This window comes from Taudactylus pleione, unplaced genomic scaffold (assembly GCF_031769625.1).
Source record: "Taudactylus pleione unplaced genomic scaffold, aTauple2 ptg001609l, whole genome shotgun sequence".
Classification (NCBI taxonomy): Eukaryota; Metazoa; Chordata; class Amphibia; order Anura; family Myobatrachidae; genus Taudactylus; species Taudactylus pleione.
Genome location: NW_028286006.1, coordinates 94,845 through 114,625, shown reverse-complemented (window position 1 = coordinate 114,625; position 19,781 = coordinate 94,845). Strand labels below are relative to the sequence as shown.

The window sequence follows — 19,781 nt, the reverse complement described above, 5'->3', positions numbered from 1 at the left end:
ATTATACTGAAAAACTTTTTGACATTTTAAGTAATGCAATAACTTCCCCTTTTGGTTATGTTAGTGTGACAGTAAGTAGAACATAGTTTTGTAAATACAAAGTCACATGCACTCAATGTACCCGGTTTAAGTTTCAAAAATCTCATAATTTCCATTTGCTCAATCAGAATGGTACATACTTGCTGACTTTCTGGCTGCCAACCCCCGGGAGGTGGCAGCCAGGTCGGCTTGGAAGGTGGCGTAGCATGGCATGACGGGGACTTGATGAGGCATTGGGGGTGGAGTGATGGGCGTGGCCACATGATTGCGTCACCGTTGCCCTGCCCCTGCTACACAATGCCGAGAGTACGGATTACCTCGTATATTGGGCCAGTAGTCCTCAGTGGGGATAATATGCAAACAAAAAATTAGGAAGTATATTAGAAAACTGTGAAATCATTAATCACACTTCATGTGGAAAATAAAATCGGTGGAATTCACAAAAAGCTTCAAATAGTAAACATTACCAAAGATGGTCATCCACAGGTGTCAAAGAAATCCACAAAGCCACAAAGCCACCCCAGGTGAGGTTTGTAAAAAAGAGATGCTTACATAAGGTGATAATCATGTAAAGGTTTCTTTTTTTTATTGAGTATTTTTATTGGTTTTAGAGAAGTACAAACATACAAAACAATAATAAAAAAAAATAATTGTTGTGGAGAAGGAAAAATATGTGCGGAATTGACCATGTCATATAACATAACAGTATTATGAAGAACATAAATGAGTAAACACGAAATACATAAAATCCAATAATAAACAATAGGATAATACAAGTACCCAAAGGCGCTGTTCAGATACTCGTAACATGAGCAGCTTTGTTGGGGGGCAACAAAGAGGAAAAAAGAGGGCAATAGAAATAATCACACATATAACAAAAGTAAAACTAGGAAATAAAAGATAAACCCAATCCACCAAAATAAAACCATGCACCCAAAAAAACCCTTCTCATTACATCCCCCCCTTCCATCCTGTATGACCTTACCCCAACTCATGCACACTTGGATCCCAAAAACAGCCCTTCCTACCAAATCTATGCTAACTACATAAAAAAGTTATCCCCCCGCCCCTAATAAAGGGTGTTAGAACAATATAAATAACTAGGGCAATGGGTACTGGGGGCAACTATACACATGAACCCTAGAGCAAAGGAACAACCAGCCCAGAATCAATAGGCCCACTAAAGTAGTCCAGATATAATAAACAAAACAATCTGGTCAGTTTTAGAATCTTAAACAAGCAAAGAACAAGTAAAAGGACATTTTCGGTACTTTATCTGTCAAATATGTAACATTTGGAACAATTGTATGATATACTGACAGGACTCCCAACTACAGAATATAATTTATTAATGTTTTGCAATTAATGGCACATCATATCACTAGTGCCTATAGGAGGCCCCCGTGTTTTCCCTAGTGTGATAACACTAATGTAAATGGTGCATAAAATGGTGCATCAGTTTACATATATGTTAAACATGCTATTAAAGAGATGACATGCTGTTGTCAATAGAGATTGCAAGCATAGCGCACTGGGTGATTGTCTAAGGTGGCAATAACAACTGTAAAGTAATTTATTTCTACTATGATCTCAGGATTACTGCACATCAAACATCTAAGAACTAGTTTCTGTTATCTAAGATCACTTCATATAAACAGATAGATAATGGTAAAGCCAGGCATTTTTTGTTTAATATATGGACCATATACAAGCTTTTCATTTTAATACATGGACCATATGCTGTCACGCCTGAAGGTTGGTTTGGGTAGAAACAGGCGTGGGAGGCTGGAGGGGAGATCAGAGATGCGTGAAGGAACTTGGGTGGCTTGAGCCAGGACTTCCTCATGTAATGATGTGAGGAGATAGACATATGGCAGTGGATGATGGGCCCAAAGGTGAGGACAGAAATAAAATGTATTTATTAAACAGCAGGTTGGAATGGGACTGCACATATAGGGCCTTATTCAGAGGCGGTTGTAGGATGCAAGCGGTCGCTCAGAAACAGGGCGGCCACTTGCATCCTGAACGGCCGCCTCCATGTCGGTCGTTAGGCTGTGGGTTAACACCCACAGCTCTAACGACCGCTAAGGGAGATGGTCGCGATGGTCAAGACCATCGCGACCATCGGGGCTTACGACGAGACCCTAGGGTAGGGTCTCGTCAACCTTAAGCCCCAGGGAGCTTCCTGCTCTGATCGAGCAGGAAGCTCCCCACTGACATCACTGCTGATGTCAGTGGGGCCGCCCCCAAACGGCTAACGTTCCGGCGGGAACGCCTCCGTTTGGGCAGGCACGCCCCTTTCCCGCCCAGTAAACGGAGCGAGCTGTCAATCAACATCGACAGCTCGCTCTGTCTGCTTCGACCACGCTAACGACGGATCACCCGTCGTTTGCAGGGGCTCGCGCATGCGCACGACGGAGCCGGCTCCGTCGTGCGCATGCCCAGTGGACCAACATCGAGTCGGTTGCGAGCGCTCAGCGCTCGCGACCGACTCTGAATAAGGTCCATAATACTGAAGGAATTGGCAGAATCGGATAGGGACCGATGATGCTGGATTGAGAGCCGGGTTGGTTTGAGACTGATGTTGATGAATGAAAGAACTTAATTGATAAGAGTCTGATTCATTTATTATTTATTACCAGTTATTTGTAAAGCGCACACATATTCCGCAGTGCTTTACAGAGAGAATATTTGGCCATTCACATCACTGATGTTGATGATTTGATAAAGTTAGGACCTGATTCATTAAGGATCGCAACTGCAACAGCATACGCAGTTGGCCGATTGCTGTGTACTGCGCATGTGCAATAATCGGTTGGGACCGATGTTGATGAATTGAAGAACTTAATTGATAAGAATCAGATTTTGGAAGCATCGGATTGGACCGATGGTAGAAGGTATTGGCTGGAACCTATGGTGGCTGTAACAACAAGTCCCAGTTGTAGAACTAGGCTGGTGTGCAAGATGATATAGGAGACTTGTTTACCAGATTCAGGAACTGGATATAACGGACTAAGACCATTCAGATACAGAGTACCTGGGAGCTCAGGGCCTGATTCAGACCCGTTTGCTTGGCTACGTTTGCACGTAGCCTGCCAATGTTTGTAATCTGCACATGCGTATAAGACACAGTGCGCATGCACGATCCAGTCCATGCGATCGCGAAGTGCTCGCACCCTGTACACAGATGCCCCACTAGAATGAATGACAGGACGTGCCATTTGTGGGTGGTGACAGGGGGAGGTTGAAACGCCATTTCAGGGGTCATGCATATTTAAGACGCAGCATCAGCATACATGTCACATGGCTGAATTACACACAGCAGCACTCGCAGTGCTTGTGGTAGGGTATGGTCAGCCACAAGTGCTGCGTTTGGGTCCGAAGTTACCGATTGTTTCAAACATTTCCTGGAGATGACGTGTGTTACTAAAGGAAAGTGGGCATCTTGTGACAAGCTGGTGGGCATCTAGATACATACCACGATCGCACAGCAAGACATAGCGGGCATGCTAATGTCTTGTTAGCGATCGCGGGATTTGCATACTCAGGCTGCTGACGGCTGCGTGCGAACGCATCCTAGTGAACGGGTCTGAATCAGGCCCTCAGTACTGAGCTGTAACTTCAGCAAGAAGCAACGTTGTACTGGCAACAAAGCCAGTCTGGTAATTAAATTTATATAGGGGAGGATCCCCAGGGATTGGATGCTACGATCAGCTGGTCTGGGAGCAGCGCTCTGAGTGGAGGAAGAGCATCCAACATGGCTGCACCCATACTGTTGTTTAGGAGGGAACTCTGGCGTGTAGCCTGTGTGCCATCATGCTGGGAAGACACACTGTTAGCAAGGGGTTGCAGAAAGCCATCTCCATGCTCAGTAACAGGACACTGAGCGGACCTCCGTGCGATTATGGAGAGATGCACAGCATGAGTGGACCTCACCGCTAGCCTGGACAGGCATCGGAGCGGTAAGAAAGTGGTTTTAATAGTACGAAGCATGACTAGCTTTTCAGGATAAAGTAGGAGGCAAAGTAGGAGCTAAACAGCAAAATATTAGTGAAGTATAAAGATTGCATAAATACAGATTGAAGTCTGTCTGCTGTATGTTATTCCCGGGGGTGGGGGAATGGGAGGAATCCTCCCATCCCCCCACACCCCTGGAATAACATGCAGCAGACAGCTGGCATAATCTAATAAATATGATCCTCCCCCTCCCATCCCCCCACACCCCTGGAATAACATGCAGCAGACAGCGCTGCATAATCTAATAAATAGTATCCTCCCATCCCCCCACACCCCTGGAATAACATGCAGCAGACAGCTCTGCATAATCTAATAAATAGTATCCTCCTATTAAAATACTTGAAGTACACAATTAAGTGTATGTTGCAGGCTTATTCTGGTTAGACGTTTTTGTCATTGGGTTTGTAACCAATTATTTGGAAAACCCCCTTTCAAAATCCTGCGTTTGCCACTGCTTTCCGTACAAGAATTTTACATAAACAGAATATAACACACGTATGCACCTAACCAAATATCAATAAACCAAATGAAAAAGTATAAAATAAAAAGGCATAGAGGTAATAACGCAAATACAGTAGTCATTCATGGAGGATCGTCCCACTCCAATTTCTGGAAATCAAGCCAGGACACTCTATCCTGGTAGAAAATATAAAATAGAAAGTGGTCCCCCAAAATCATCCAGGACTCAACAGCAAGTGTCAAGAAGACAAAATATCGGAGATCACTCAAAGAACCCTGTGCATGGGCAGATTGGAAGCTAAAGTGGTGGAACACCACAGATGCATCCGGAAACATTGCCATCTCTCGAACACTAAGCTCCAACAGGGCATTAAGTCTGACAAGATGAGAAACCGTGTCAGGATCATTGCAATATGGACTTTTTTGAATAAATGATTGCAGAATTCCCAGAGGAAAAGGCTGTATAGGCATGCAAAGTGCTCGTATAGTAGCGAATTGAGGATAAATGGAGTTTTCATCAAAAACAAGCAGTAAGCAGGATTCCTGAGACAGCTCAACAGGAGCCACCGCTGCTGTCTCAGATAAATCAACTGAGTGAATCTTATCATGGCGTAAATCTTGACAGATAAAGAACAAGTCAGACCGCAGTTCCATCACCTTAGCTGACATCCTGTGTTTCGAATCATTTATGGCCTGAAGAATATGTTTCATAGTAACTCTAGGAGCCTCGGGTAAAACAGGAGGAAACTGTACAGGATCCATGATCACCGCATCTTCCATTGTATCACAACACAAAGGCAGGTATGGAAATAGGTAAAAAAAATGGTGCAGGTAGGTACAGAGCAGCAGGTAAGCCTTCCTATTACTTGTATTGGGGAGAGGAGAGCAGGGTGTGATTATGGCTGACGTTGAAGCTGCTGCCAGGGAGGTACTACCAAGATGGCAGCTGGCAGGGAGCAGAGAGAAGACAGGATCAACACACCACTGAGCAGGAACCACCACAGCAGAGATATGCGCAAGCCACACCAGGGAAGGCAGAGGAAGGGGAGGAGGAGAGACACTCATACAACCAGGACCTTGGCAATGGCAGACCACAGAGACGCCAGGAAAAGGAGTGAACACCGTGGCGAAATGAGCCAGCACCAGACATGACCCTCCAGAACCTCCAGATATGTTACAGATTCAGGTAAGATAAAACTGGACTCCACAGCGGGTATCAGGATAAACAAAAGGGAGGTATAGGCTGGAGAGTGCCCTATTCCCTGCCCACTAGGCCATGCCCCCAAAGCTTTCTTTAACTGCATGCCAGTACAGATATTCACCCAAAGCAGCACAGTAACGCAACAAATAGGTAGGTGATGCTCACACTATATCTTACATAAAATCAGCTGCTGAAGATATATAAAGGTTTCTTTTAATCCATACAAATGCATAGGATCACAGGAGACTCATATGCATGAACATAAAGAAACTTCTCAGAGTATGAAATATCCAATAAAACACACTTTCATAAAATATGCAATAAAAAGGGGAAGTAACCTCCAAACCAGATAGATGGAAAAGCAGGATCAACATAACAGGAACCAGCAAAAAAGATGGAAACTTGGTACTTCTGTAGCTGGAAGTGTTCTGGACTCACTGGAAATGGAAGTTATAGTAATCCCCTGATCACTCCTCTGACATGTTTCAACACTAAATGTGTCTTTTTCAATGTGAAGTGACTCTAAGTAACACTGGAGTTTAAATCCAAGGGGACTGGAAGTGGTAAACCAGAAATGGGTATCTGCCGATCGCGGCTATAAATATACACATAAAAATATTATAAGTGATCGCGCCACCATATGAACACTATGTAAGCCCTCTCACATGGGCACGTGTAGTGGGACATGGTGTGCCACGGCGCATGATCAATGGTGTCTGGACACCATCTTGTCTATGTATCCATAAAGTGGCAACATTGAGCACTGCACCAGCCCTATAGTGGAATGGAACATCCGGCTGAACATGGCCACCGGTGTCAGTGCAAATGCGGCAAAAGACACAGTCGCAGAGCGGGTCATTCCCGCGTTTGGCTAGCAACCACTCCTGTTACCACTCAGAAGCACCCACTGAGTTTGCCTCTCTCTGGGTGGGATGCAGCAAAGCAAGAAATGCAGTCAATCCCCGAAAATGCAGTTTTTGGGGGTCTGACCGCATTTCTCATATGCATCAAGCCCCAGAATGTGATATATTCCGGGACTTTGATGCGGTGGGTGCATGTGCAGAAGGATGCCAGAGGGACTTTTGTTTCATAGACCCGGAAGTCCCTCATTTGCAGAGGACAACTCTGACAGAGAGAGTTGTCCTTGCATTTACCGTCATGCATACCGGAGTAATTAACACTGACATGCATGCAAAGAGTGGCCATGCATCATGCATCCCGCCGTGTCCAAATTTATTGTGCATCTTTCGGCGGTAACCATAGGAAAGCATGCACAGACTGAAAACATTGGCCACTTGTATGCGACACCGACACTGCGTCCACCTCTGAATCAGGCCCCATGCTGTATAAATTTTGTATTTACCACCAGCTGCAGATCTTTGGCCACTGACTAAGATAAAGTGCCAATGTGGTTACTATACCATGTACTTTATGGGCAGTAAATAAAACTCAGTTCATTTTGCATTTTTCTTAAACAAATCTTTCATATTATTCAAGAATATGCTAAATAATAGTGTTCAAGGAATATGCACTCGCAATTTATATATACAGTACTAACCTTATGCAAGTTTAGATATATTTTTATTAAATGTAATATGAAGTGTCCACAACACATATTGTAACTCAACGGTAGTATGGCATTTGTTTTATAAACAATGTTTCCTCTTACCTGTATCACAATGTGTCCTTTTCTGGTGCCACTACGATCCAGTTCTCGATGTTCATTAACCATAACAATCTCCCCTTTTACTTTAACTTTGTGGGTATTCTTCTCAACATGGTTCAATATTCTCCAGTAGTCTTGCTGTGCTATGCATACAAACTGTCCCAGAAAAATATAAGGACATTTAAGAAATGTACAGTGCATAAATACATCTCTACGTGCTAATGCAGGACATATGTAGTCTAAAAGAGACAATTCACTTAACATTTGAACTCCCTTGATTTGTTTGGCATCTTTAGGTATCATTTCATTCAAGTTAAACCCTGCAGGACATGGCGTACAGTTAGAACAGTAAGTGGTGACAGAGATCTTCTTCATGAAAATACGGAATAGAACATTTCAGAGTGAAAACATAAGTGGGAAAATAGCACATTTTTCATTTCCTAAAAATATTCATGCAAAACATGAAGTAAATGTGCTGACAATTCATCATTTGAGAAAAATTCCTTTTTTCTGCAGCTAAGCAGTAAGAGTTATAGGTCTGACACTAACATTGAAGTAAATAAGGAAACTTCATCTAGAATTAATCATTATATATAAACGTTCGGGATTTGTTCTAAATCCCAACATATATAATTACCAACTAACACACTGCTGCTGGCTTTCTGATTCTTTCTGATATAATAGTACTAAGGCACTGCTTATACTATACAGTCACTAATCAGAGTCCACTGTCCTTGTAGGTATATAATTTTTCTGCAATGTTGGATATTATGTAGGTTTTTTCAGCATTTGTTTTTGATGGGCCGTCAGTTTCATTTGTTACAGATGGTCGTCCCACCTATCTGGTTATTATTATATATACATTGTATATCATCTCACTCAAGCGTCATCTTTTTCTTTCACAAGATTATAAAGCATACACTGTATAACTATGAGCAGAGTGGCCAAAAATAAAGAGAGCTATAAATCACACACAAAAAAAGTCTAAACCTAAAAAAGAGCTTTACACTTATAACAGGGCTACAAAATACAAAAAAAGTAGAAACTAAGAAAAATAATAATTTTGCAAAAGAAACAGCTATAAACAAAACAGAACTACATTATACCTAAATTAGCTCCAACTTGGCAGAACAAGGAAATCCCTACAAGGACAGCTGATTCAATTTTCCCAATGTATTATTTGTAACAAGGTATCCTACACACCTCTTACCTGAAAGAACACATATCAGAAAGACCAACAAGGTAAATCTCCAAATGTATCTTTCCACAGAACCCACCACCCACTCAATATCAAGGTAACCAGAGAATACACACCACTTTGGATTCCTAGGACTCACAAAAGACCTAAGACTTAAGACTTAAGAAAATGAATAATCTACCACCAACCACACAAACACTTTTATCTAATGGAAACCACCAAAAATATCTTGAAATACAAAGCAGAAACTCCTGAACCTTATGTCTAAGTAGCAACTATCACGTATCCTACTAAGTGCAGGCATCTTGGGCCATATTCTACTATAGATCACATCTGAGACTGAAACTCATGGTCTCCAGAGCAATTAAGCTGTCACTCAAATTGCCTAAAGTCTTGAGAATCTAATATGCAATTATATCAGAGTGGTTCTATAAATAAGTTAACTGTCAGGTTTCAGCTTCTCGTGTGGTCAGACGTTAGGTGCGGCGGCGAGTGACGCGCTGAGGTTTATGCCTTAGGTGCACTTGGACATCCATGTGCTGCTCCGTGACTTGGTTACCGGGGTTGCTGTCATGGGCGCAGCCATAACAGTCTTCATCACCTGACTTCCCTTTCATCCAATGGTAGCATGGTTGTTGTCAGCTGACGCTGTCCTCTAATGGACTGCTACCTTATATATTACTAGGCTCTGGAAAACAGGAAGTTCCCTGTACAAAGTCATTTCTACTAGTGTTTGCTTGCAGTCACTTCGTTCCAGGTTCCCTTGCTATTCTGCTCTCGAGTCATTTCTAGTTACTCTCCTGTGCCAGCGGTGCATCTGGATACCTTGCCCGTGTACTCAGTACAACATCCGAGCACAACTACAGTGTCACTCTCCTGTGCCAGCGGTGCGTCTGATACCTTACCAATGTACTCAGGGCCTGATTCAGAGGCGCTCGCAAAAAGCGAGCGCTCGCTCTGAATCAGGGCGGCCGCTTTGTTTTTTTTATCCGGCCTCCTGGCCGCTCGCTAAGCTGTGGGTGACCACAGCTTTAGCGGGCAGCCAGATGATGGTCACGACCATCGGGCTTGCAAAGAGGCCCTTGTGGGCAATTGCGGCAAGTCCCAGTGAGCTTCCGGCTCTAATAGAGCCAGAAGCTCACTACTGTCACGTGTGATGTCAGTAGGGCCCACCCACAAATGTTAGGCGTTCCTTCAGGAACACCTCCATTTGTCCAGCCACCCCCCTCCCCACCTACAAAATGGGGCGAACTGTCGATCAACATCAACAGCCACCCCGTTTGTAGCGAGCCCCAGAGCGAGTGAATTTCTCACTCGCTCCGGAACTCACACGTGCGCAGTGCCCCACAATCGACCCACTTGCGAGTGCATAGCGCTTGTGAGCGGGTCTGAATGAGGCCCTCAGTACAACATATGAGTACAACTACAGTACCAGTACAGTCTCATGTGCCAGCGGTGCATCTGATACCTTGCTTGCACACTCAGTACAATATCCAAGTACAGAAACCTCGCTAGTGCTTCTTTCAGAAGTACCCTCTTCTGGGCCTCATCGGGGTTATCTCACTGGGAGGGGTCACTGGTGAACACCTCCCAGCAGGTTAGACTCCATGCCTTTGGTTAGGTCTCGCCAACATCCGATACTTGTGGATGAGGAGGACATATATCCAGGTCCCTCATCTCTGATTCCTTCCACAACCCAGGACCTCAGCTTTCAGCTCCTCAGTAGGAGATCCCCCTGAGCCAGTCGTAACATTAACAAGACCTCTCAAATTTATTTAACTCATACATATATGTATAATTAATAGTATGGCCTTGGTACTGATTATTTTTCCACATACTTGCCTAAGCATTTGTTCCAAGAGTACACCAAGGCATTTATCCCAGCATAGAAGGAATCAGTGCAAAGCGCCTGAAGCCAGGACATGACGGCTTGCTGTACTTCACCATCTATTGTGAATCATTTTCCACTTATGTGCTTCTTCAATGATCCAAAGAGATGGAAACCACTCAGTGCCAGGTCAGGGCTGAACGACATGTGCCACAGGGGGTGCTTGGAGGGAAGCCCATGAGTTTCTATTGGGCAACACCATCTGAAGATGGTGCAGCTCACTGCATAAAAGCCACGGAATGTAATTCCAGGGGTTGATGTATATGAGAAATTCAGTCAGCCCCCGAAAACGTAATTTTTTTTTGCATCCTGCCCTAGGGCTTAACGTGTGCTAAACAATAGATTCCACATTAAGTGCCGGAATCTAAAGGTTACCCCACGTACTAAAATTTGGGTTTTCTGCGCGTGGAAATTGAATAGCTGTGGGCGTTAAACATGGATCTTTACCCACGGGAATTTGAATCTGCCTTATGTGAAACCATTCCTGGCCTCAATCCTTCACACTAGCTGTCATTGGCATTTTCTTATTGACATTTTCTAAAGGTCAGTACTGTATGTGTTATGGCACCAGTAGTTACAACTTTTGTAAATGTTTTGCATGTGAAAAGTTTAATGATGGTGATAAAATAATGGTAACAATTTACTATGGAATTAACATACCTGACAGTCATCCACTTTAGTTTTTATTATACCGTTCATATACTGCTTACGCAACGTTGGATTTATCCCAAAACTGTTTCCCATGCAGAGGTTTTCAGTCCTTCTGTCAAAGTGGGTTATCTCAATGGTGCCATTCAGAATAACATACCAGGAGTCCAACTAAATAGAGAGCATGTAAATGGTAAGTGATAAACGCATTCAAAAATATGTTTTATAATGTGGGCCCTATCCACCAGTTATGATGCAGGGGTTGAGGGTGGAATGAAATATAAAAAAAACCCTTCAATAAAAAGAGTATTTGACCCCCAAAATACTTTCTGACCCTTGTTTTATACACAGAAGCAGATAGAAGACCAGATAAAAGCTATAACCATTCAAGGTTGCCGAACATTTAAAAATTGATATAAAGGTGTAAAAAGGAGGGCCTGGAGTTAAATTACCATATCATAAAAGCAGGTGGAGTAATAAAAAAGTTATTCCCATTAAACCTATACAGTCCAAGACTGACCAAACAACTGCAATAATTCTATTTATTTATTTTCTTTTCGGTCCAACCATGCATCAGTGTTTTCCTATCCTGAGCCTACACCTATACTGTTATAATTTCATTTTTACATACAAGGAAACATACAATACTGTAAAGAACAAAAAATCTGGGTAGCTAATGACCGCATCAATTTGTATACAGTGACTGTTAAACATTGAAGTACAAGGAGCCTGAGTCCTGACTAACATTGCAGTCCAAATGCAGAAATGGTCAGACCTGTACATTATTGATGTCCGTATGACAGGTCAGTATTTGAGAGTATCAACTGTATTGTACTGTACAGTTTATGACGAGGTTGAAGTTAGCTTCTCATTCGGCCAGCTTCTTATTCACTTCTTATTCATGTTCCAGCTGCTTAATCATTTTCCAGCTTCTTATTCAGAACATGTTATAGTAAAACATTTAAATCAAATAGAATCACTAAGCTTACATTGTATAAGCAAAATATGGTATATATTACACAAATCTCAATTGTATTTTGCTTGGCCCACAAAGCTTTTGGGCATAAAATAGGGTGGTAAACTGGGCACAGGGACCAGATTTTCTATATTTGAATAAGTAACTGTAGTTGTGCAAGGGTTAAAAAGCCTTGGGCAACAAATTTGACACGTGGAAACCACAGAGGGGGGGGGGGGGGGTCACTTACATATATCCCACATGTAATTGTTCTTGCCCAACAAGGTTTTTGGCATGAAATAGGGTGGTAAAGTGGGCACAAGGACCAGATTTTTTATTTTATAATAAGTAGCTGTAGTTGTGCAAAGATTAAATAGCCTTCGGCAACAAATTTGACACTAGGAATCCACAGAGGGGGTTAACTTACATATGACCCATTTGCACATGGCCTTGCCCAACAAGGTTTTGGGCATAAAATTTGTGGTAAAGTAGGCAAAGGGACCAGATTTTCTATATTTGAATAAGTAGCTGTAGTTGTACAAGGGTTAAATAACCTTGGGCAACAGAATTGACACTTGGAATCTATTGATTCCTACCTATCTATAAACTCTAAATGTCGCTATTTAGCATTATAAGTAGCACAAGAAATAATTGCTTTCCAGACTTTGATTGTGGTTCCAAAGCACAAAAATATATTATTCACCATAAAAGCAGATAGTTACATGCTGTGATCTAAATACAATTAGCACAAACAAATTATACAATCACAAGGTACAGTCGTTACATACGCATGCGCTCTGGATCCAAATCCTGGCATCAAAGATGAAACCTCCATCAAAAAGAAGAAGATGACTGACTAGCTAGATTCAGAGAGCTTGCATATATACCCTTACAGACATAGGCAATACAATAGACATGAGCTGGCATAATCCCATTGGTTCTTCCTTGTGGGTCTTCAGTTACGATTCAGTTCATTGGTCCATTTGTACAACAGTAGTTCATCCCTCCAACGGATCTTTGTGTGCATCTTCCCGCTGAATAACTAATGAATGGACACTACATACAAAGTACATTCTATCACTTAATTCTCCATAATTCATAACGTGCATGAATAAAACCTTAAATTTTAACCTTAAATGCTATGGAACCTTTTAGTGTAATTGTGTTAATGTGTAAGTATAGGGATATTAAGAAAAGATGCTAGTTAGCGTTGTGAGTCTACGTGTTTGTGGAGTACACCGTGGTATGTGTTTTGCAGGATTGGTCATATTACATATTTTAGTAAATGTATGTATTTATATAATGAGGACTTTTAACATTGTTCTATTGCGTGGGAATCGCACAACGCTAAATAATAGCATCGCCGTATGTACTTCTAATGTGTAAGTTTCACAAAAATGGTGCTGGGCGACCATTTGCAAAATGGCGTCTTGTTGCCATTCGCAAAATGTCATCGTGCAGATTTTAATCTTAATGGATTCTCTCTCAGCCAATTATCCAGCTTTGACAGTCCACCCTTTGATAGCAAACAACATGCTATGACACTCTGATTTTAAAAATGTAATTTAGGCTTACACTATGGCTTACACATATTATTTAATATTAATACAAAAGGCGGTCAGCGCTCCTGAAGGGGGAATTGGATGACAGCACTAGCTGCTACCTCAGGGAATGTCCTATAATTTCCGAAATATAGATAATAGCATAAAAAGGGGGGGGAGGAGAAACAGCGCTCTGTGGTGAATAATATATATAAGTAATATATATGTCTGTCTGGAAATGTCAATATGAATATTTAATAAAATTCTGGTCGGCAAAAACTTGGGGCTGGGAATTCGTGGTAATCAATATATTGTCCCAAATTGAGAGAAAATATCAATATGCGGAAAACTGGTGGGCAATAACTTTCGGCTGAGTGTTCAATGTGTATCCCAAGTTCCTATTTTGACTTGATGTATAATGATATTTGTGCTTGTCAGTCACGCTACAGCTTGGTGGGCAAAAACTTTTGGCTGGGTGTTCAGTACCAGTGAAGATGCTTGGTTGATAACAGTGTTGCTCCTCCTTCCCTCAGCTCACGTCACCTCAGGGGATATGAACGCAGTGTCAGAGTGACAATGACACTATAAAGCAGTATGGTGTATGTACGAAATGTACTTACCAAGCGATGTGCCTCTGCTGGTCCGTCACTCTTCCCCACGTCCTCCGGTGTGCGCAAGCATGTGAGTGAGGGGTATTGGGAGTATATGCGATAAGAATGATGAAACTAATCAATCATAAATGATGATTTATTGTGACTTCAATATGCAAAAAAATCCAACAGTGTACAAAGGGCCTGATTCAGACCCACTCGCGAGCGATTGTCCGCTCGCAAGTGGGTCGATGTTCTGGACTGAGCATGCGCACGACGGAGGGAGCTCCGTCGTGTGCATGCGCCAGACGCGACAAGCGAAGGAAAGTCCTTCGCTCATTGTGTCCGATCAAAGGGGGCGTGCTGTTAATGTTGATTGACAGCACGCCCCCTTTGGTAGGGGTGCCTCCCTGATGGGGGCGTTCCCACGGGAACGCCTCCCGTCAAAAGCCGGCCCACTGACATCACTAGTGATGTCAGTGGGAGTGATTTTGGCTCTGATAGAGCCAAAATCACTCCGGAGCTTGCGGTTGAAAACCTCAACCGCAGGCTCCGGCTCGCAATTTCGATGGTCGCGATGGTCTCGACCATCGCGGCCATCAAAATGCACGCTCGTTTAGCCTGTGGGTGGTGACCCACAGCTATACGAGCATCCAGAAGGACGCTCCATTTTCATGGAGGTCGGCCCTCATTCAGAGCGTGTGCTCTGCTCAGAGCGTACGGCTCTGAATGAGGGCCAAAGTACGGTATTGATGGAATGGGTTAAAAAAGTCTATGGGTATAGTCTCTATGTCCCAACGCGTTTCGTCCCTATTAGGGACTTTTTCAAGGGCAAATGTCTCATGTTGTCCCATCTCCTCTTAAATAGGGATGCCAATTGAAGTTCAAAACCTCAGGTGTGCGATGTGAATGCCGCACTTCCGGGTATCGTGTGCGCGCATGCTCAGTGCCGCTCTAAATCTAGAAGTCAGTGGACACTGTCCCTGGTCTATTGTTACCTGCAGCCTAATGATTGCTTGATGTGAATCAGTCTCTATATTCTGTGCGTCTGGGCTCCACATACAGCGGCGGCCATCTTTGGTGGGTCCATTTGTTACTCTATGACGTGTAGCTTCAAGCGGCCATTTTTGTTGTGGTTTCTACCCCTCTGTGATCGCTAATACATTTATCTTTGCATAAACAATATATCCGTATATAGCGATCTTGTTACATATGCTATGTAACAAGATCACTATATACGGATATATTGTTTATGCAAAGATAAATGTATTAGCGATCACAGAGGGGTAGAAACCACAACAAAAATGGCCGCTTAAAGCTACACGTCATAGAGTAACAAACGGACCCACCAAAGATGGCCGCCGCTGTATGTGGAGCCCAGACGCACAGAATATAGAGACTGATTCACATCAAGCAATCATTAGGCTGCAGGTAACAATAGACCAGGGACAGTGTCCACTGACTTCTAGATTTAGTGCGGCACTGAGCATGCGCGCACACGATACCCGGAAGTGCGGCATTCACATCGCACACCGGAGGTTTTGAACTTCAATTGGCATCCCTATTTAAGAGGAGATGGGACAACATGAGACATTTGCCCTTGAAAAAGTCCCTAATAGGGACGAAACGCATTGGGATATAGAGACTATACCCATAGACTTTTTTAACCCATTCCATCAATACCGTACTTTGTACATTGTTGGATTTTTTTGCATATTGAAGTCACAATAAATCATCATTTATGATTGATTAGTTTCATCATTCTTATCGCATATACTCCCAATACCCCTCACTCACATGCTTGCGCACACCGGAGGACGTGGGGAAGAGTGACGGACCAGCAGAGGCACATCGCTTGGTAAGTACATTTCGTACATACACCATACTGCTTTATAGTGTCATTGTCACTCTGACACTGCGTTCATATCCCCTGAGGTGACGTGAGCTGAGGGAAGGAGGAGCAACACTGTTATCAACCAAGCAGCTTCACTGGTACTGAACACCCAGCCAAAAGTTTTTGCCCACCAAGCTGTAGCGTGACTGACAAGCACAAATATCATTATACACCAAGTCCAAATAGGAACTTGGGATACACATTGAACACTCAGCCGAAAGTTATTGCCCACCAGTTTTCCGCATATTGATATTTTCTCTCAATTTGGGACAATATATTGATTACAACGAATTCCCAGCCCCAAGTTTTTGCCGACCAGAATTTTATTAAATATTCATATTGACATTTCCAGACAGACATATATATTACTTATTTATATTATTCACCACATATTATTTAATGTTATATTATGGGATGGCACAAGGTGGTTCTTAAATCATCAATAATGTGTCTCTAGGAGGGACATAAAACTACCCTTATACACACACCACGGATCTTGGGAGATCATGGGAAAGATGTGGGGATGCACCAATCCTATAAAGGAAGTGTTGAAGGGGAATAGGGACTTACATTATTTAAGATGTTTAAAAATAACATTTCATAATACATTTCATGCATGTCTAAATCTATACATCATCTGATGGTACATTGTAGTTCGGGGTTGTAATGCAGTCCTACATTTACATCAGTATTCATACTATTACTTTTAACCACCATCATAATCTCATTCCTTTCGATTTACCTTATCTTTACATTTTCCACATTTCAACACAGTAGGAACACCCCTGACACATACGCCAATCACTAAGATGACAATCAATATAAGGATCAGGAGTTTACCTATGCTAGCAATCATTTCCTGGACCCACTCTCCTAGACCGGAGAACCATTTCACTGGGTTCAACCAAGAAACCCATTCCTCTACCTTCTCCTCTAATTCAGCCACTGAAGCATTATGGTTCTTCCAAAATTCCAATTTTAACTACAGAATTTCATCCATCTTCCGGTCTCTCACCTCCTTGGGGTCACTGGTATTGTTTGTAATGTATGTATGTATGTATGTATGTGCAACACTTTACACCAAATTGGGTGGCTAAGGTCACGCAGTATCCTCCAGTGATAGCTGTTAAATAATTTAAAACTAATCTTTGTTGCACCAGTTCTTTCTTGTAGGCCTGTAACTCCTTACCAGTGTACCTAAATGTGACATCATACATCTCGGTGATATCTATTAATTTAGCAAGGTCTTGAATATATCTTAAATTTTGTGTACCCCGAGCGATCCTGGTGGGACCCAATGCGACTAAAACTTGAAAGCCAGTTGTTTCACTAACTGTGTGGCTCTATGTAGATCACCAGGTATCATATTTCTTTTGTCTCTGTGTTCATACTGTGTGTGAAGATATGGTGATGGTGTGTTTTTATGAATACCAAGCATTTCACCATGTGTAAGGGTCATAACCTCTGGGAGTACTCTTCCCAGATAACACAAACCTTCGGAACTCGGAGAGAGCCACTTATACTCTTTCCTTACATATATAACATATACAGCATCGGGGAGAACGGAATAGAATGCATCATGATCATCCAACACATTTCCCTAACAAATAATCCTATCTCAGGTTCTCCCATCTGGCTAACACATGTTTCTGGTTGTATAACCCTGGCACAGTACCCTTCTGGTACTCTGCCAACCATTTCCTTGATGTTACTTAATGTATACCAATACAGGAAGTGTCTCCCATTTAACCTAATTGTGCATAATAGTTCAAAATTTATAGGTTCATAATCAGCTCTTAGTGAGAAGGTCAATGGGCTTCATTCAGAGGCGGCCGTACGGTCTACGACCGCACGGCCGCCTCGATGTTTGTCCAGTGCGCATGTGCACGAGGGAGCCAGCTCCTTCGTGCGCATGCGTGAGACCCGCTACGACCGACAGCGCCGGTCGTAGCAGGTCTCTTTCCAAGGGAGCGAGCTGTCGATGTTGATTGACAGCTCGCCCCATTTGGAAGGCGGGCCAGGGGAGTGGCAGCCCAAACGGAGGCGTTCCCATGGGAACGCCTGCCGTTTGGGGGAGGCCCCATTGACATCACTAGTGATGTCAGTGGAGAGCTTCCGGCTCTGACAGAGCCAGAAGCTCTCCGGGGCTTACGACAAATGAGACCCTACCCTAGGGTCTCGTCGTAAGCCCCAATGGTCGCAATGGTCTATGACCATCACGACCATCACCCTTGCAGTCATTAGAGCTGTGGGTGTAAAGCCACAGCTTAACGACCAAAACAGAGGCGGCCGGTCAGGATGCAAGTGGCCGCCCAGTTTCTGAGCGACTGCTTGCATCCTCTGACCGCCTCTGAATGAGGGCCAATGTCTGGTTATTCTCAGTCACCTCCCAACTTCCTGGTTTATTGGAGTTGATGATGTTAAAACATAAAAGTGATTTATCTACTTGGTACTGGTGGAGTTTAAAATGGGGTGGTTTGGTGTATAGAAATTTTCCATCCAACATCTTCCCTTGTTGCAGTTCTAAAACCTAAGAGACATTTCTTTGATGTTACTTTAATGTATACCAATACAGGAAGTTTCTCCCATTTAACCTAATTGTGCATAACAGTTCAAAATTTATAGGTTCATAATCAGCTCTTAGTGAGAAGGTCAATGGGCTTCATTCAGAGGCGGCCGTACGGTCTACGACCGCATGGCCGCCTCGATGTTTGTCCAGTGCGCATGTGCACGAGGGAGCCAGTTCCTTCGTGCGCATGCGTGAGACCCGCTACGACCGACAGCGCCGGTCGTAGCGGGTCTCTTTCCAAAGGGAGCGAGCTGTCGATGTTGATTGACAGCTTGCCCCGTTTGGAAGGCGGGCCAGGGGGGTGGCAGCCCAAACGGAGGCATTCCCATGGGAACGCCTGCCATTTGGGGGAGGCCCCATTGACATCACTAGTGATGTCAGTGGAGAGCTTCCGGCTCTGACAGAGCCAGAAGCTCTCCGGGGCTTACGACAAATGAGACCCTACCCTAGGGTCTCGTCGTAAGCCCCAATGGTCGCAATGGTCTATGACCATCACAACCATCACCCTTGCAGTCATTAGAGCTGTGGGTGTAAAGCCACAGCTTAACGACCAAAACAGAGGTGGCCGGTCAGGATGCAAGTGGCCGCCCAGTTTTTCTGAGCGACTGCTTGCATCCTCCGACCGCCTCTGAATGAGGGCCAATGTCTAGTTATTCTCAGTCACCTCCCAACCTCCTGGTTTATTGGAGTTGATGATGTTAAAACATAAAAGTGATTTATCTACTTGGTACTGGTGGTGTTTAAAATGGGGTGGTTTGGTGTTTAGAAATTTTCCATCCAACATCTTCCCTTGTTGCAGTTCTAAAACCTAAGAGACATTTAATGGAAATGGCACTAACCCTACATTATGCTGTCCCTGGGGCAATGAGAACACACCCAATTGTCAGTCTGGTTTAAAACTTTGCCCACCATAGTATGATAATCCTCTAAAGGATACCCACCCCAATACTGTTTATACTTAGGTTGGCTCTGCTGGATGCAATTCTCATCAACTTAGGACCCACAAAACTCACACAAAACTCACACATACAATAATCCTCAGACGATAGACCTTCACACTGTCTCTGAGTTTCCAACATAGCAAATCTCTTAACAATTACTGTACTGGGTTTGGTC

The 19,781-nt window shown here is 43.3% G+C and overlaps 1 protein-coding gene across 1 annotated transcript in view; it reads right to left on the bottom strand.

Moving 5' to 3' along the window:
• Window positions 1-19,781, bottom strand: part of LOC148442118 (rap guanine nucleotide exchange factor 6-like) — a 672,269-nt gene that overhangs the window by 606,071 nt on the left and 46,417 nt on the right. Inside the window, 2 exon segments of the mRNA XM_088464211.1 lie at window positions 7,386-7,538; window positions 11,129-11,287. Coding sequence (XP_088320337.1) covers window positions 7,386-7,538; window positions 11,129-11,287 — 312 coding nt within the window.